Here is a 20,220-nt window from a genome sequence, read left to right on the forward strand (position 1 = left end):
CCCACGTGACAATATTTTATCAACAGTCCCACCATGCGAACAGCCCCTTAGTTGCCTGAGGGTCACTGGGGGAGATTTATCAAAACTGGTGTAAAGAAAAGCTGGCTTTAGTTGCCCATAGTAACCAATCAGATTCCACCTTTCATTTTTCACAGCTCCTTTGCAAAATGAAAGGTGGAATCTGATTGGTTGCTATGGGCAACTAAACTACTTTTCCTTTATACCAGTATTGATAAATCTCCCCTATTGCCATTGTTCCTTTTTAAGCATTTCAAAAGCTGGGAGGTATATGCTGATAATTCTCTTGCTATGGAGTTTTTAGGGAGGACTGCTGCTCCAAAACTTTCCTGAATGGAGTCCTAGCTGAGGCATCCCACGTACTTCCGCCCATTGAACTGCACTGAGTAAAGGAGGAGGCGTCCGTGTCCGGCCTCTGTCGCTATAATCTGCAATGTATCATGGTGCACGTTCCTGAGAGAGTATGTGACTGACTAAGGGGCGATGCTGGTGTAGTCTCTCGGCTCCTGCGCTTAGTACATAGCGCTGACAGGAAGCCTGTGGTAAAGCGCCCGCTGCACATTTTCCCGCCCTCACACAGGAGGCGAGACGCCGCCATATCCCGCGTACGTATGCAGTGATGGCTCCCTGTCACATCTAGCGCTAATCACTTTGCTGCACGCTGTGACTATTAATCAGGTGGCGGCCTAATTATAATTAACCAGGAGAACAATGCCGGTAATGACACAGGACTAGGCATTGTTCGGCCCAGCGGTCATGGCGCTGCCAGCCTGTATATTTATAATGAGGGGATGTAACCCCTTAGGTGCCGGATACACGTGAGGAAAGTTGCAGAGCTTAAACATTTTACAGACACTTTGGCGATAAATGTATTTTTTTTAGGTCGTTTTCCATTAGGATAAAACAAGCTTGAATACAGGGGAGATTTATCAGTCGGGTGTAAAGTAGAACTGGCTTAGCAACCAATCAGATTGATCCTTTCATTCTCCGAAGCAGCTCTGAAAAATTAAAAGTGGAATCTGATTGGTCGCCATGGGCCACTAAACCAGTTTTCCTTTTCACCAGTTTTGATAACTGGGAGGCTGTGCTGCGCTTCTTGTGGTCACGGTTGATAGCTGCGACTGGGCCAAGAAAGGACATGTTCGGAGGGACGCAGCAGGTGTCCACACGCGGCTTAGCTTCGTTTAAAGGGGTTGTCTGGGTTCACAGCTTTTGTTTGTTTATATTTTTATACTGCTTGGTGGAAGCTTCCGCCCAGCAGTGTACCCGGTGACGTCACCGACTCTGATGGGCGGGCTGTAGCTTTGTCCTAGCCATTTTACAGACTAGGGCTGTGCTAAAGTCCGCCCATCAGTGACGTCACTGGGCTCACTGCTAGGCAGAAGCCTCCACCAAGCAGCCCCTATGGAGAGCCCGGTATGTCACTGGATCTCCTAAAAAAAGCCTTTGACCTGCGCGATTCAGCTCTGAACCTGGACAACCCCTTTAATGGGGCTAAACCGGGACCTGGCATTCATAATGAAAATTGTGTCAGAATATGCAGCAGATTGTGCTGTTGCAAAATACACAGAAGGGATCGACTGATTATCGGTTTTACCGATATTCAGAATTTTCAAAGTTATCAGTATCGGCATCTATTTTGCCGACAACAAACGGGAACAAGGATCGCGCTGCTGTCAGGGCGATCCGTGTTCCCTCAGAGGCACAGGGGAGAAGGAAGCAGTGTCTCCCTCCCCCTCTGCCACCGCTGCCACCAATGAAAGGAGAAGAGGAGGGCCGGGCTGTGGTCACTGCACCACCAATGATGTTGACGCACTCATTCAAATTCAACAGTAGGTGGGAGCTGGCTGCAGAATCATATAGCCGCACCCGACCTCTATGACAAGTAGCTGCCATCCACGTCAGTTAACCACTACTGCACCTAAGGTGTTAACTGCCGCGGATCGCATCTACCGCTCATAAAGGTCGGGTGCGGCTATATGATTCTACAGCCAGCTCCCACCTACTGTATATGAATTAATGGCCGAGTTATCTTCATTGGTGGCGCAGTGTGCCCCCCCAGTATAAATCATTGGTGGCAGTGGCCACAGGGTCCCCTCTCCCCTCCTCATTGGTGGTGCAGTGGCAGCTTCTGATCAGAGCCCCAGCAGTGTAATCCTGGGGCTCCGATCGGTTACCATGGCAGCCAGGGACGCTACTGAAGCCTTGGCTGCTATAGTCAGCTCCCTGCTCCTGTGTGCACTATGCACAGGGCAGCAAGGAGGGTGTGAGGTCCTATTCACCATAATAGAGCTCTATCAGGGTGAATAGGACAAGGGTTCTAGCCCCTAAGTTAAAGTATAACTGTCGTATTTTTTTATTTTTTTTATTGGATTGTGGTGATTAATATCTCCTTGGTGGCCCTATTTCAACTTTTCACTGTATATTCAATTACCCCTTAATTCCACAGTTTAGTTCCCTGTACTGCCTACTTTTACCTTTGCTTAAAATCAGGTTGCTGTGCAGGGTCCGTCTATGTGTTGCAGGACGGAGGACGCAGAAGCAGGCAGCGTGCAAGGTCACATTACAGACAGGGACTGTAAGTAAATGATTAAAGCCAGGTCCTCCCCACAGGGGCGTAGCTAGAAATAACTGGGCCCCATAGCAAAAAAAAATTTATGGGCCCCCCTCTCCCGGATCTCCCACCCCCACATACCTCTCAGACCCCCACCCCTTCCAGAGCGCCCACCCAAACACCCTTCCAGGACCTCCCACCCCAACATCCCCACACCCCTCCTAGACCTCCCACCCTAAATCTTCCACCGCCAGTCCCCAGATATAATGGTCCAGACATCAAGTGTCCTGCTCCCCCCTCCTGCCTATATAATGGTCCAGACCTCCAGGTTCATGCTTCCCCCTACTCCCCATATAATGGTCCAGACCTACAGGATCCTGCTTCCCCCTACTCCCCATATATAATGGTCTAGACCCCCAGGATCCTGCTTCCCCCTATATAATGGTCCAGACCTCCAGGGTCCTGCTCCCCCCTTCTTAAATATAATGGTCCAGACCTCCAGGGTCCTGATCCCCCCCCCCCTTCTCCTTAAATATAATGGTCCAGACCCCCAGGATACTGCTTCCCCCTACTCCCAATATATAATGGTCCAGACCTCCAAGGTTTTGCTCCCCCCTCCTCCCTATATAATGGTCCAGACCTCCAGCGTCCTGCTGACCCCTAAATAGAATGGTCCAGACCTCCAGTGTCCTGTTCCCCCCTATAGAATGGTCCAGACCTCCAGGATCCTGCTCCCCTCTTCTCCTTAAATATAATGGTCCAGACCTCCAGGGTCCTGCTCCCCCCTCCTCCCCAGATATAATGGTCCAGACCTTGGGGATCCCACTCCCCCCTCCTCCCCAGATATAATGGTCCAGACCTCCAGTGTCCTTTCCCCCCCCTATATATTGGTCCAGACCAGACCTCCAGGGTCCTGCTCCCCCCTTCTCCTTAAATGTACTGGTCCAGACCTCCAGGGTCCTGCTCCCCCCTTCTCCTTAAATGTACTGGTCCAGACCACCAGGGTGCTGCTCCTCCCCAGATATAATGGTCCAGGACTCCAGAGTAAGTTTTACCAGTCCCAGAGTCAGCCAGCCCTCACCTCACAGCCACTTGAACGTCTGCGCGCCCACACTCCAGCAGTGCTGCCAGGCCCAGCAGCACGCAGCTTCGCTGTACGCTCCGCCTCCTTCACTTCCGGCCAGTTGGACTGCCGCCCAGACTGGGAGCGGGACCACTCCATCTCCTCATTGCAGGTATGCCTCTCTGCCTCCGGTCGCGCCCTATCGCACCGCCCACAGCCTGCAGGCCCTGCAGATAGCGCTTTCTCTGTCTGCCCTGGAGGGGCCTGCGACCCCTGTAAGCTGCGCCACATGAATTAAAAAAATAATAATAATCCTTAGCCCCCAGTGGCGTTGGGCCCCATAGCCATTGCTATGGCTGCTATGGTGATCCCTACGCCCATGCCTCCCCAGCAGCTGATAACAGTGCCTGGGCTGTGTGCACTTCTCCCTGTCCCTGCGCTTGGCAGACGCTCCCTCACTCAGCAGACTGGGACAATGCAGAGTCGAAGCAGCGCACAACAGGGAAGGGAGATCTGCCATCTGCTCAGTGTATAAATGAAGGCAACATGTGGTAAGAGGACCCCTTTGTGCTGCAGGAAATTAACCCTTTAAGGGGAGGGCTGTGGTTACTGACACTTTTGGGGGGCTATTGTTACTGGCTAGTGAGGGCAGACGGTAGCCTCAGGGTAGGGGCAGTGGCGGCCATCTTAACTGAATAGTGAAATTACAGTTTTATGCAGACTGGTTGCTAAGGGATGAATCTTATTAAATATGGGGTAAGTCAGTCTAATAGTAACTGATTCTGGAATATCATGTTATTAGTAACTACATATATGAAAATTGAAATTAGGGTCTAATTGTGACAGTTATCCTTTAAGCTAATAGTAAAAATAAAAATAAAATAAAGTTTAAAAAACCCCACAAACACCAAATATTAAGTATAAATGAAAAAGAAAGATAAAAAAAAAAAAATGTTAACAATAAACATGTTCAGCATATTTGAAAATGCACAGAATATCGGTATAAGTTATCGGCCTGAAGGATCACAGATTATCGGTATCGTAATCTGCTCTAAAAATTCAATATTGGTCGATCCCTAATACACCGTGTGAATTAGAATAACAGTAGATTAGACCAGTGGAAATCAAATTTTTCTCATTGGCTCAAGCAAGGATGACGGGGCGGACTGGCCATTTATCCTACATGGAAATATTCCTGGTAGGCCGAGGGCCACCAGGGCCCCCTCGCTGTCAGCTAGGTACAAAATGATCTGATGCTGTCAGCATTAACTAAAAGGGTTTTCTGAGACTTATATACTAATGTCCTGTCTTTAGGATAGGTCACATCAGTATCTGATCAGTGGGGGTCTGACACCTGGGACCCCCGCCAATCAGAAGAAGGCAGCGGGGCTCTTGTGATTGCTGCAGGCTTATCTTTGCTCACCAAGCACAGCATCGTACGTTTTATTAGCGGCTGTGCTTGGTATCGTGCTCAGCCCCATTCACTTTTCAACAGCTGATCGGAGGGGGTCCCGGGTGTTGGACACCCCACTAATCAGATACTGAGGACCTATCCTGTGGAGTATCAGGTACTAGCATACCTGGCTGGTGGCTTCAGGTCCCCTCCTGAATTAAGCTGTATCACCATCCTCAGGAATGTGAGACAGTGGGGGCGACAGTATTTTGTGCTATATTCAGGTGTTTAGTTCTTTTGGGGAGGTATTTTGTGCTGCACTGTAGTATTGGGTTCTGCTGGGGCAGTATATTGTGCTGCACTGGCGTATTGGGTTCTTCTGGGGCAGTATTTTCTACTTCACTGGGGTATTGGGTTCTTCTGGGGCGGTATTTTGTGCTCTACTATGGTATTGTTGGCCCCGCCTGCTGCTTGTGTCTTGGCCTACTTCTCTAGGCCCCTCCTTTTGTCCATTTGGACCCACCTACAACATGAGGTCACTTTTAGGTTTATTTCCAGGGCCATGCTCCAAGTCAGCCCCTGAAGGATGATAAACTTGGGTGAAACTTGCTAGATTTGTTAAGGGTCAGTTCACACTCCACAAATTTGTTGCAGAAATTTCTGTGACTGAGAATCACTTCAATTCATCTGAATGGGGTCATTATATAGCAGAGTTGCAGAAATTTCAGGAACAAATCCTGTGTGTGCGCAGCCACCCTGAGAGACTGTTCACACTGAGTTTTTCTGTCAGCTGAATTTGGTGTGAATTTTGCTAGAACCTCCCCTTGTATTCAGTGAGAGGCCGCCCTGCGGTTCATGCTGGTGATTACAGTCACATACCTTTGTGGACATACCCTTAGGCCCATTGCAGACGAGTGAGTTTTCTGCGCGGTTGCAATGCGTGATGCGAATGCATGGCGCCCGCACAGAATCCGGACCCATTCATTTCAATGGGGCTGTGTACATGAGCATTGGTTTTCACGCATCACTTGTGCGTTGCATGAAAATTGCAGCATGTTCTATATTCTGTGCTTTTCATGCAACGCTGGCCCCATAGAAGTGAATGGAGCTGCGTGAAAATCGCATTGCTTACCGCAAGCAAGTGCGGATGCAATGCGTTTTTCACGGATGGTTGCTAAGAGATGTTGCTTTTATGCCTTCAGTTATCACGCACGTGAAAAACGCATTAAATCGCATTGCACCCGCGAGACAAAAATGAACAACTGAACATGATCGCAGGCAAAACTGAATGACTTTGCTTGCGAAATTGCAAATTTTTCACTGAACGTATTCGGACCTAATCCGAACACGCTCGTCTGCAAGGGGCCTTAGGCCTCCTTCACATTTCAGTGTCAGGTTGATGTCTGCGTGTTGTCTGTATTCCACGAACACTGCTCGGCTGAAAATTAATTTACAGAGCATCTCCTATCAGTGGTCAGTGAAAAACAGACCAAACATAGATGCCGTCCACGTTGTCAGTGATTTTTCACAGACCCATAGACTTCAATGGGAGTGTTTGGTCCACATGACGGGGCAAAGTAGTGCATGTTTTTGTCTGCAGAAAATGCGGGGAGCGCACATCAGTGACAAATGGAGCCTTATTGTGGTTTTTCCAATCTCGTCCATGAAAGGCCTTTAAAAAAAGCTGTTGAGTCTGTGCTGTCCATGCAGCGGAAACTAACATCCATGCCGGCTAGGAACTGCCGGGCCTGTCTTCTGGCATCAGTTATTGTAAGGCTTTCTGCACACGACTGTATGGCTTTTTCAGTATTTAGCAGTCCCTTTTTCACGGATCCGTTGTTCCGTTTTTTTGTTTCCGTTCCGTTTTTCCATATGGAATATACAGTATACAGTAATTACATAGAAAAAATTGGGCTGGGCATAACATTTTCAATGGATGGTTCTGCAAAAACGGAATGGATACGGAAGACATACGGAGTACATTCCGTATGTGTTCCTTTTTTTGCGGACCCGTTGACTTGAATGGCGCCACGGAATCTGATTTGTGGGCAATAATAGGACATGTTCTATCTTTTAACGGAATGGAAATACGGAAACGGAATGCATACGGAGTACATTCCTTTTTTTGCGGAACCATAGAAATGAATGGTTCCGGGATGTAAACGTGGAAAAAAAATGTTCGTAGGCAAGAGGCCTAAGTGCGTCGGGCCAGTATGACGCTGCACCCTTCAGCTAAGCCCTTCGAGAGCAGTGGAGAATTGTAAAAAGTCCCAATTTTTTTATTTTTAGCAGTGCCCCATTATTCTAGTGGGCACAAGACTCAACAAACCGCTCTAGGGTGCATATAAAGCACAAATAAACAAAAGTAGCACAGATTTGCAAGCACAGCAGTATAGAACTGTTAGTAACCCCCAAAAATATTTTGTACTCACTCTACCAGCTGAATGAGGCATAACATTGATTCAAATGATTTATGTAGTATTATTATTATTTTTTGGTGTATGCAATTCAATGACCGCGTTTTGTGATGATCTAACCCTTTTATCGATGACAGAGTTTCCGAATTGCTGAGCATGCGTCTTTGGACCTTCGCATTGGCTTGCATGAGTCATGTAGCTCGAGCCTCAGACAGCACTGATGAATGTTGAGCAATGACATTATAACAGATGTGTTTGCATTTATCGAATGTTTCATGTCTGAACTCTCTGATGCTTTGTAGGTTATTCACCATGTCTGAAGAGAGGTCTGCGAAGCTCAAGCTGAAAAGGAAGAAGTGTACAAGCACAGCTCAGGGTGGACAAGAGGTGGAGGTCAGACCACAGGCCTCCTCTGCTCTGAACTTGTGAGTTGACACTGATAATGCTATTTTTTTTCTTTACATAAGTGGTAGAAACAGAAACTATTGGAGAGATACATACTTATAAAAATATATATATATATATATATCACAGATGACATTTTTGGATAAACATTAAAATAGTGACATGCCGAGTATGTATGTCTCCACAGTGGTGTGCCTGTCGTTCTAGCATGGTTTGTCATTTTTCTAATTTAAAGCTTTACAGTTTTCCTCATTTATAAATGACCTAACTATGCAGAGACCAAAATGAACGCTGTTTAGTAGATAATGCTGTATAGAAGACACTATATGCAATAGCTTGACACAAAAACTGTGGCCACTTAAAAAACTTGAGAGTGAATTAGTTATAGGGGGAGATTTATGAAAGACCAGCGTTTTACTTCAGTCTTTAAAGGGTTATTCTCATCCCAGACAATGGGGGTATATCGTTAGGATATGCCCCCACTGTCTGATAGGTGCGAGCCCCACCTATATTGAGAACGAAGCCCCAAAAGTGGTAGAGGGTGCCCTCTATAAAGTTTTCTATGGGGCCGCCGAAAATAGTCGACCCCATAGAAGTAAATGTCGGGCCTATAGAAGTAAATGGGAACGGTGGCCGGTCATTCACTTCTATAGGAACGCGCTTGGTGGTGGCCGGACCGGAGTCTTCCAGCCACCACTTTCCGGTGCTCCGTTCCAGATATCGGTGTGCGTCCTAGCGGTGGGACGCGCATCTATAAGACAATGGGGACACATCTTAGTGATGTGCCCTCATTGTCTGAGATGCGACAACCACTTTAACCCCTTTCAGGACCTCTAAACATGTCGCCCCCTCACTCGAGCAGCGGGTGCCATAGCCACCAGGTTTCTGCTGATCGCATACATTTTCCCTTTCAGATGCCGTAGTTAAATGCGACCATGACATCAGAGCAGTCCGGAAGTGGAAGCCGCGTGCTTCTGCTCCGGTAACAGCGTTCCCCGGCTGAGATCAGGGAACCTGTTACATTGATCTAATAAACTGAAGCCTCAAGCAGGCTTAAGAGCCTATTAGATGAATATACCAATACAGGCCACGAGGTGGCAGCACTGTATTCTTATTTTGAAAATTAAAGGGGTTGTCCGAGTAATTATTTTTTTTTGTTCTTTCTATGTTCCTAACTGGGCATATATAACAGCTTTCCAATTAACTCACTTTATCTCCAGTAGCTGGTTTCTCAGATTTCACTGAGGGTCACATGACCTGTGATGTCAGCTTCTCTCCCTGCTCTGATAAACTTTGTTTACAAGCCTGTAACCAAGACGTCACTGTGCTGGCCTCACCCCCCTTCACTGCCGTCTGCTCTCTCCCCTAGGATTCTTAACCCCTTCAGCTACACACACTGGGTATCTGCAGCAGTGAGAATTCTGGGCACAGGAGCTGAAGGACTAGAGAGAACATTGCACAAGAAGGTAGGGGGAAGATCCTGTGTATATTAGCAGTGTCATTATACAGGTGGGACTTGTAGTTCTACACATACAACATGCTGCAGAGTCTCCCAGTAGGCAGACATGTCACTCAGGGCAGCTCTTGTATTCACTCCCTTAGCAGTGTCATTATACAGCTGGGACTTGTAGTCCTACACATACAACATGCTGCAGAGTCTCCCAGCAGGCACACATGTCACTCAGGGCAGCTCTTGTATCCACTCCCTTAGCAGAGCAGGGGGAGGGGCAGAGATTGTTTTTATTGCACGAAAACAAAGGGCCATAAGAGAACCAGGGAAATGAGGAAATATATATATTTTTTTTTTTTTGCATAAAACTTGCTTACATTAGTTATATATTGCTGCCCATCAGATTTTCAGTGCTATATTTTTTTTTTTCATAACTCGGACAACGCCTGTAAGTGTTCAATGATGGCTATATACCCATTAATGAACACAGTTATAGTCACCCAGGGTGACTTAAAAAAAAGTTAAAAACATAAAAAAAAATAGTTCAAATCATCAAATTCCTTAAAATAAAAATACTTAACCAACAAAAAAAATAAACCTCATGGGCATCGCCGCATGTGAAAATGCCCATACAATTAAAATATAATAAAATGAATGGCATACGGCAAATAACATAACGAAAAAAAATATAAAAACTGCCAATTTGCCATTTTTTATCACTTCAACTCCCCCAAATTGGTATCACTGAAAAGTACAGATCTCCCCGCAAAAAATGAGCCCTCACACAGCCCTGTACGCATAACTACAAAAAAGTTATAGGGGTCAGAATATGGTGATAAAATAATTTCTTTTTTTCTCAAAGGTTTTAATTTTTTTTCAGTATTAAAACGCAAGAAAAACTATACAAGTCTGGTATTGTTGTAACTGTACTGACCTGAAGAATAAAGATAACTGGTAAATTTTACTGCATAGTGTACGGTGTAAAAATAAAAAAAAACTTTGTCAGAATGGCGTTTTTTCCCAATTCCCCCAATTTGGATTTTTTTTCCCACTTCCGCTAATGTCAGCCAGTTTAATATGGTTAATTCTGGTGACAGAAACCCTTTAAGCACAAACACGGACGTGTGAATGAGGCTTTATAGATACAGGGGTAGGTGTTAATAAATAATGAGAGAGATCTCTGTACTGGCCTTTGATATATTTATACATATGTCGCCCCGTAGCCATTTTTTTTGTTAATCTGACTGGATGCTGTAGTCCACCCATTCCACTTATTATTGCAGAAATTATTTTCATTACATTGAGAAAATTACATAAGTAATCTAACTTTTATAGACCAAATGTTATCACTGTAAACTTCAATCTCCTTGTTTTCATCCATTTTAATGTTTTAGATGCATTGAATTATGAGCAGTTCCTTCATATAAACACATCAGACACAGAGCAAGGAGCTTGAAATTGCACCATGCCTTGTCCCTGTGCCATTTATTACATTGTCTTTGAATTGTCACTCTGCACAGCATCAAAATGCAATCGTGAGTTGTGGGACTTCCGGTTCCGGCGCTGGTATGTGAGGACGCAGAGACATCAGCTCCTTGCCGCTCAACAAATTGTAGCCCGCTCCGCCACATCCTCCTGTATTGACGGGAGTTAAATCCAACACTTACCGGCTCCTGAAAGTGTATGGAGCGCTATCTACTTAGGAGTGGGCAGAAATCCACCTCCTCGGGCCGAGTTACCGACATAACATGCCCCCAGCATTCCAAGATGGCGCCGTCTCCCCCTTACACTCCAAAGCCCATGGAGAGTGAAACGCTTGAGGACAGACAGGTAGACTCGCAGGTGGACTTATTTGATAATGTAGGGGGAAATGTGGATGTACGACAACTAGCCATAGAGGTGGCAAAACGATTAGCGCCGGACATTATTGCGTCCTTATCATCGACAGTGCATATGGCGCTGAACAAGCTACAGGAGGAGGTGAAGCTCCACGAGCACAGGCTCTCAGAAGTGGAACAGCGGGTGGCGTGCATGGAGGATGACTCTGCTGAAGTCACGACCAAACTTCAGGATCTGTTCCAGCTGGCCAACCGTTTAAATGACCGGGTCGACGACCTGGAAAATCGGTCTTGACAAAGTAACTTGAGATTGGTCGAAGTACCTGAATCTGTGCCGCTGAAAGATCTCCGCCATGTGTTTGAATATGAGCTGCTCCAGGCCTTGGGTCTGTCTGTTAGGAGGAAAGTGGAGAGGGCACACTGTGTCAGGCCCCCGCGATATCCCCCTACTAACGCCTCTGCAAAAACCAAGGCAAGTAAGTTGCAAGTACTTACTATACTGATGAGAAAGACATACTAAGGGCCTATAGAATGTGGTGGGAACCCCTGATCTTGTGAGGAGTTAAGGTGCTACTCTTTGCTGACTACTCGGCGGAGGTCACAATGAAGCGCGGGGCCTTTAGTGTTGTTTGCTCGGGACTGCATAAGAAAGGTATGAGGTTTCAACTTGCTTATCTGCCATACTGAAAATCCAACAGCAGGATGGATCATTTTGGCAGTTTGAAGACCCGAGTGAAGCAGAGGCCTATTTATTCCTCCCAGATGGAAGAGAACGAGAGGAGGCTGCTATGTCACCTAGATGTCGAGAATGGGGCCAAATTCCATTGGGGTCGCTATCTAACTCTCAGAGATTGCCGAAAGAGAAACGCCCTGTTACTGGGAGACATTATAAGACCGCCAGAGAAAAATGATATTGAGCTCTAGCTTGGGGTGCAACCGGGGGGAACACTTCCATGGATATGCAGTAAATGGGGACTTTACATGAGAAGACCACATGGACGCTTTTCTTGGCACTGGTTAAGAAAGTAAAATATGTTGCATTATAACTGATGCGATGAGGTTCTGCTGCGAGTACCAGAAAAAAGGAAGTCACGTCTGGAGATATGTCCAAGGCTACTTTCCCACTAGCGGTAAAGTTTTCCGGTATTGAGTTGCATCATAGGGGCTCAACGCTTCAGTTTTGTCCTAATGCATTCTGAATGGAAAGCAATCCGTTCAGTATGCATCAAGATATCTTTAGTTCTGTCCCTTTTACGGTATTTGGCTGGAGAAAATACTGCAGCATTCTGCGTTATTTTCTCCGGCCAAAATTCCGGAACACTTGCTGGATTGCTGGATCCGGCATTAATTTCCATTGAAATGTATTAATGCCGGATCCGGTACCAAGTGTTCTGGAAAAATGGATCCTGCTTCCTTAAATCTGTGAAAAAGATAAATACCGGATCCGTTTTTCCGGATGACACTGGAGAGATGGATCTGGTATTGTAATGCATTTGTCAGACGGATCTGGATCCAGAAACAAATGGTATCTGTTTGCATATGGATTTCCGTATTCGCAGCCAGTTCCGGCAACGGAAATGCCTGCCGGATTCTTCTAACGCTAGTGTGAAAGTACCCTAAGTTGAAGTTTTTTGTTTCTTAAGTTTTGGTTATATATGTTTTTTTGGGATGTCACTGTAGCATGTCATGGGTACTGAGTCGCGAGGGAGTTGCTGCGCTGGGAAGCAACGCCTTGTTGATAGGCAGTTCTTATAAGAAATTTTGCCTAGTAAGGATGCTTGGTCAGGACATGGGTCTTCCTGCAAAGATAGACTATGAAAATTATCTCTTGGAATGTTAAGGGGTTGCACTCCCCGAATAAGTGTATGAAAGTATTGCGGCACCTTAAATGATTGAAGATAGATATTGTACTTCTGCAGGAGAACCATCTTCTGAAGGAAGACTACCATAGAATGGAAAAGATGTGGGTTGGATTAGTATATGGCTCCGCAGCGGTAGAGCGCAAGGCGGGGGTGATACTCATGGGAAGACACCTCTCTCATGTTATACATTCAGTGGAAGAAGACGATAAAGGGAGGATTGTGCGGATGCATGTCTCTGTGCCTTTTGGGGACCTAATCTTATATAAGATGCTCCAAACCAAGGCCAGAAAGGATTTTTAGAATCTTTATGCCCCAGAATACTACAGGACATGCTTCCGACCAAAATAGTGGGCGGGGACTTTAATCTGGTTATGAGTATGCAAGAAGATATAATAGAACGAAGGGCAACCATGACAGCTTGGCAGACTTTGTAAAAACCCTTGTCACGTACCGGCAGGACAGGTAGTGGATCCTCTGGACCAGAGAGGCGATGGCGCGGGTTGTACTAAAGGACCGGTTCTAAGCAGTTACTGGTCTTCACCAGAGCCCGCCGCAAGGCGGGATGGATTTGCTGCGGCGGTAACTACCAGGTCGTGTCCCCTAGTAACAACTCGACCTCTCTGGCAGCTGATAAGGCGTGGTACACAGGGAGAAGGCAAGAGCGTAGTCGGACGTAGCAGAGGTCAGGGCAGGCGGCAAGGTTCTAAGGCGAGTAGACGGTAGCAACGGGTTCGGCAACCGGCAAGGCAAACTAACACAGTGGAACGCTTTCTCTGAGGCACAAGGCACAAAGATCCGGCAGGAAGCTGTGGGAGGAGAAGGTATAAATGGGCAGTGCACAGGTGCAGCCTAATTAAGTCAGCACTGCCTCTCACAAACCTTAACCCTTAATAACCCCTTTGGACCAGGCACCAATCACTGGTGCACTGGCCCTTTGAATCTAAGAGAGCGAGGACGCACACGCCGAGACACTGGAGTGCTGCCTGGGGGCATACGCTGTGAGCGCTCCGAGGCCAGCAGGGGACCCGGAGCGCTCAGCGTAACAACCCTGTCCCTTAGAGATAGCTGGAGACTACCTCATCCACAGGGGCGGGAATTTACGCATTACTCGCATGCACACGACACTTGGTCTCACATAGACTATATGTTTTTGTCTCCAGCAGCTCTTCAGAGAGTATCAGCCATAGTTATTGGAGATATGGTCATATCAGATCACTCTCCCTTGCTTCTTGACCTTGAAGATCAGCACCCTAGGGGAGGAGACTTGGTGTGGCAGTTCCCGAACTATCTGTTGCAGGATGAGGACTTTATAAAGATATTGCAGGGTTGGTGTAATGACTATGTAGACTGTAACATGGAACATATCCATTAACCCGCACTATTTTGGGAAACAGCAAAAACTGCCCTGAGAGGGTGCCTAATGGCTCATGTTTCTTCTATAAAGAAGCTAGCAAGGGCGAACTTCGAGAAGGCGAGCAGTGCTTTGAGAATGTCGTATGTGAACTTTCTCTCAGCCCAGACCACCAAAGAGAGATGGGTTTCGGCTCAGAGAGACTTTGACATATGGGACGACAGGAAGGAAAGTATAGGAAAGACTTGACTTGAAGCTGAGTTACATAAGTTTGGAAATAAGTTGAGGAGGCTGCTAACGTCGCTTGCGAGGGGTAGGCATCCAATGACGCACATTATCAGTATGAAGAGGGGTATAGGACCAAGGAGCACAGACCTAAACATATTAATGGCATACTGAGGGACTATATGGCTAAGTTTTAGGAGGTGAAGGGACGAGCATTCTTGGACACACCGTCTTTGCCTAAGATTACCGATGAACAGCTTGCTTCTCTGAATGCTCCTTTGACTACAATGGAGATTCAGGCTACTATAAAGTCCTTTCCGCCTGGAAAGGCTCCAGGCCCAGATGGATATACCTCTGACTTCTGTAAAGCAATGAGTGCTCAGGTAGTCCCAGTAGTCACCACTTTATTCTCTTCTATTATGGAGGGGAACGGACTATCTGACCACATGAACACTGCTTTCATTACCTTAAAGGGATTCTGGCACATCGTTTTAGCCTAAAGAGCTGTGGACATGCACGGCTAGATCGCCGCTAGCATGTCCGCAATATACCGGTCCCATAGCGCTGTGTGCTTTTATTGTGTTTAAAAAATGATTTTATAGATCTGTAAATGAGCCTCGTAATGATATAGAAATATTAATATTAGAAATCTGCTCTCCAATGTCTTTGTGTAAGGAAAGGTAAAAATCTCAACCGCAGTCAGCCAAAGGTGTTTTCATGTTGAATTCTTGCTCAGTCTGTTCACTTTTATTTACTCACAAAAGGTGTAAAAGGGGCTGGCCTATAACAAGGATGCAGGAAGTGATGACATACAGGAAGTGATGGCATAGGAAGACGAGACACCATCATTTAGAATACCCTAGCCAACAAACACATGTATGCAATAATCTTCCATTACCACTGGAGCTAATTTTATCCAGCCTTGCTCAGTGATCCTTATGCATGTTTATTTACAGAACAACATCATTATCTCCAGCGGCTAATCAGGCGCACTAGAGACAACAAACGCACGTTCCTTTCATATATTGTTCTCTTAACAAATGCATCCACGCCAAGCCAATAAATCCGCGTCTTGCGCGTGGGCCCTAGCCGGCGTCTATGCATCAGCCAACAAAATACTGCTCTGCTGAACACATCAGTCTCCCCCGGCCCACAGCCCAGTGCTTAGCACATGGACCATTCGCCGACGGAGACCTCTGCGCCCAGCAGCTGTGACAGGACATACACGGGAAGATATCCACTCCAATGGTTTACCCTGACACTGAGAGACAATACACAATATATTAAATACACATCCTAATAAAATTTCCACAACAGTAAGGAGCCCAGGGGGCTGTACTAACCTTCTTGTAGCCCAGCCCCGCCCCCCTGTGAAGGAGCCCAGCACCGCCTGCATCCTCCGAATGTCCTCCTTGCTCACAAAGTTAGATTGCCATAATCTCGCGCATGCGCAGTTCCTTCCCTGAGGCTGATGCCAACACAGGGAAGGAACACTATGCCAGCACTGCGCATGCGCGAGCTCGCGCATCGTGAGATTACGGCAATCTAACTGTGAGCAAGGAGGAGATTCGGAGGACGCAGGCGGTTCTGGGCTCCTTCACAGGGGGGCATGGCTGGGCTTCCAGAAGGTTAGTACAGCCCCTTGGGCTCCTTACCAGTCTCTTTATATATCTATAAAATCTTTTTTTAAACACAATAAAAGCACACAACGCTATGGGACAGTTATACAGCTCTATAGGCTAAAACGGGGTGACAGAATCCCTTTAACCCCTTAAGGACACAGGGCGTTCCGGTACGCCCTATTTCCCGAGTCCTTAAGGACACAGGACGTACCGGTACGTCCTAACTTTAAATAGGCATTCCGGCGCCCCAGGGGTTAATCTGAACAGGATGCCGGCTGAAATCATTCAGCCGGCATCCTGTCACAACGCCAAGGGGGGTCATGTGACCCCCCCCCCCGTGTTGGCGATCGCAGCAAACCGCAGGTCAATTCAGACCTGCGGTTTGCTGCGCTTTTTGCAGTTTCTGATCCGCAGGGATCAGAAACTTTAGAGTGCCTAAAATCAAGATTTTGCACCCCTGCACGATTTGATGCTGGCGGGTGGTGCGGTGGGGGCGTTGCGGGAGGCGGGCGGTGCGGCAGGCGGGATCGCGATCCCCCGCCCGCCTCCCCTTGAAAATTCGTTGGCTTCTAGTGGGTTATACCAGGGTGCCAGCACATTGCTGACACCCTGGTATAAACGGCTGACATCTGTGCAGATGTCAGCCGTTTAACCCTTTCCATACCGCGCTCGGTACGGACCGCTGTATGGAAAAGGTTAACTGTCAGGGTCAAGAGGCTCCCTCCCTCTCCCATCGGGGGGCTGCTGTGCCTTTGCAGCCCCCTCGATGGAGAGGAAGAGAGCCCCCCGCAGCTCCGTACTCACCCTTCCCCGTCTGCGAAGTTGTGGCAGACGGGGAAGGTTCCCATGGCAACAGGACGCCTGCTCAGGCATCCTGCTGTCCATGGTGCTGAATAGATCTATGCTAAAAGCATAGATCTGTTCAGTGTAAGTAAAATACAGTACAGAACCCTATATAGGGTTCTGTACTGTATTATACAGACATCAGACCCACTGGATCTTCAAGAACCAAGTGGGTCTGGGTCAAAAAACTGTAAAAAAAAAAGTGAAAAAAGTTAAGATTTTTTTTTATCACTGAATAAAAATTAAAAAAATAAAATACACTACACATATTAGGTATCGCCGCGTCCGTAACGACCTGATCTATAAAACGGTCATGTTACTTTCCCCGCACGGTGAACGCCATAAAAATAAAAAAATAAAAACTATGAGAAAATCGAAATTTTGCCCACCTTACTTCCCAAAAAAGGTAATAAAAGTGATCAAAAAAGTCGCATGCACCCCAAAATAGTGCCAATCAAACCGTCATCTCATCCCGCAAAAAATTAGACCCTACTCAAGATAATCGCCCAAAAACTGAAAAAACTATGGCTCTTAGACTATGGCGACACTAAAACATTTTTTGGGTTTTAAAAATGAAGTTATTGTATAAAACTTACATAAATAAAAAAAATTGTATACATATTAGGTATCGCCGCGTCCGTGACAACCTGCTCTATAAAATTATTACATGATCTAACCTGTCAGATGAATGTTGTAAATAACAAAAAAAAAACTAAAACGGGCCAAAAAAGCTATTTCTTGTTACCTTGCCGCACAAAAAGTGTAATATAGAGCGACCAAAAATCATATGCACCCTAAACTAGTACCAACAATACTGCCACCCTATGCCGTACTTTCTAAAATGGGGTCACTTTTTTGGAGTTTCTACTCTAGAGGTGCATCAGGGGGGCTTCAAATGGGACATGGTGTCAAAAAAATAGTCCAGCAAAATCTGCCTTCCAAAAACCGTATGGCATTCCTTTCCTTCTGCGCCCTGCGGTGTGCCCGTACAGCGGTTTACGACCACATATGGGGTGTTTCTGTAAACTACAGAATCAGGGCCATAAATATTGAGTTTTGTTTGGCTGTTAACCCTTGCTTTGTAACTGGAAAAAAAATATTAAAATGGAAAATCTGCCAAAAAAGTTAAATTTTGAAATTGTATCTCTATTTTTCATTAAATCTTGTGCAACACCTAAAGGGTTAACAAAGTTTGTAAAATCAGTTTTGAATACCTTGAGGGGTGTAGTTTCTTAGATGGGGTCACTTTTATGGAGTTTCTACTCTAGGGGTGCATCAGGAGGGCTTCAAATGGGACATGGTGTAAAAAAACAGTCCAGCAAAATCTGGCTTCCAAAAACCATACGTCGCACCTTTCACTCTACGCCCCGCTGTGTGGCCGTACAGTAGTTTACGGCTACATATGGGGTGTTTCTGTAAACGGCAGAGTCAGGGCAATAAAGATACAGTCTTGTTTGGCTGTTAACCCTTGCTTTGTTAGTGGAAAAAATGGGTTAAAATGGAAAATTTGGCAAAAAAATGAAATTCTCAAATTTCATCCCCATTTGCCAATAACTCTTGTGCAACACCTAAAGGGTTAACGAAGTTTGTAAAATCAGTTTTGAATACCTTGACGGGTGTAGTTTATAGAATGGGGTCATTTTTGGGCGGTTTCTATTATGTAAGCCTCGCAAAGTGACTTCAGACCTGTAGTGGTCCCTAAAAATTGGGTTTTTGTAAACTTCTAAGCCTTGTAACATCCCCAAAAAATAAAAATATCATTCCCAAAATAATTCAAACATGAAGTAGACATATGGGTAATGTTAAGTCATCACAATTTTTGGGGGTATTACTATGTATTACAGAAGTAGAGAAACTGAAACTTTGAAATTTGCTAATTTTTCCAAATTTTTGGTAAATTAGGTATTTTATTATGCAAAATTTTTTATTTTTTTGACTTCATTTTACCAGTGTCATGAAGTACAATATGTGACGAAAAAACAATCTCAGAATGGCCTGGATAAGTCAAAGCGTTTTAAAGTTATCATCACTTAAAGTCACACTGGTCAGATTAGCAAAAAATGGCCTGGTCCTTAAGGTGAAATAAGGCTGTGTCCTTAAGGGGTTAATCCTCAAGGAGGGGACGGATCCTGAAGACCCATCTTCATATAGGCCAATCTCACTAATAAATCAGGATTTGAAAATAGTATCCAAATTACTGGCTAATAGACTGGCAGATATTCTGCCCTCGCTGATCTCCCCTAGACAGGTGGGATTCATCAAGGGTAGATCGGCAGTCACTAATATTTGCAAGGTGTTGCTGGCGATATCCGTTGCGAGATCCCTGGCATATCTGGGGAGGAGCCCAGCCTTTGTTACATTGGATGCCGAAAAGGCATATAACAATGTTAGCTGGAGATGGTTAGATCTGGTCTTAGACGCTATGGGTTTTAGAGGTCTATTCGAATCTTTCTTAAAGGATAAGGCTAGGATATGTACTGCGGGATACTTGTCTGACCCTTTCCCCTTACCGAAGGGTACCAGACAAGGTTGTCCTATGTCCCCATTACTGTTCGATCTGGCAATGGAACCATTGGCCAGATACCTGGACTTGCCAGATGTCTTTGAAGGACTGACTGTGGGTAAGCAAATGTTGCGGTTAGCCCTATTTGCTGAAGACATAGCATTATTTATGGCTGATCCTACTAAGGATATGGCCAAAGTGATGCACGTACTGAGGGCCTTTGGGTCCTTTTCAGGACTCCGAATCAATTATACAAAAAACAAAGTGTTTTTCATTCAGGGTAAATACCATGGGGGATGAGTCACTAATGTGGAGGGACTACCGGTAGCTAAATCCTACATTACATATCTGGGAATAAAAATAGGGACTACCTTGGAGTCAATTTGTAGACTAAACTATGCTCCATTGATTGCTAAGATACTACGGGAACTGCAACCTCCCATTATCATTAATGGGTCATAGCTACCTACTTAACCACCTCCGGACCGCCTAACGCAGATGTGCGGTCCGGAGGTGGCAGCCCTGCGTACAGTTACGCGAGATTTCCTGTGAAAGCGCGCACACAGGTGCGCGCGCTCACAGGAACGGAAGGTAAGCGAGTGGATCTCCAGCCTGCCAGCGGCGATCGCTCGCTGGCAGGCTGGAGATCAGAATTTTTTAACCCCTAACAGGTATA

General features: G+C 46.0%; 1 protein-coding gene across 3 annotated transcripts in view; it reads left to right on the plus strand.

The window, feature by feature from the left end:
• Window positions 1–423: 423 nt before the first annotated feature.
• The window catches only part of LOC122926764, a 79,956-nt gene continuing 60,159 nt past the window's right edge, over window positions 424–20,220 (plus strand). For all 3 annotated transcript variants that reach the window (XR_006387714.1, XM_044278239.1, XM_044278240.1), the window contains exons 1-2: window positions 424–623; window positions 7,748–7,870. Coding sequence is in view for 2 of the 3 variants with exons in the window: in XM_044278239.1 (XP_044134174.1) it covers window positions 7,758–7,870 (113 nt within the window). In the remaining variant the exon portion in view is untranslated. The remainder of the gene's footprint in view (window positions 624–7,747; window positions 7,871–20,220) is intronic.

This window comes from Bufo gargarizans, chromosome 2 (genome assembly GCF_014858855.1).
Source record: "Bufo gargarizans isolate SCDJY-AF-19 chromosome 2, ASM1485885v1, whole genome shotgun sequence".
Classification (NCBI taxonomy): Eukaryota; Metazoa; Chordata; class Amphibia; order Anura; family Bufonidae; genus Bufo; species Bufo gargarizans.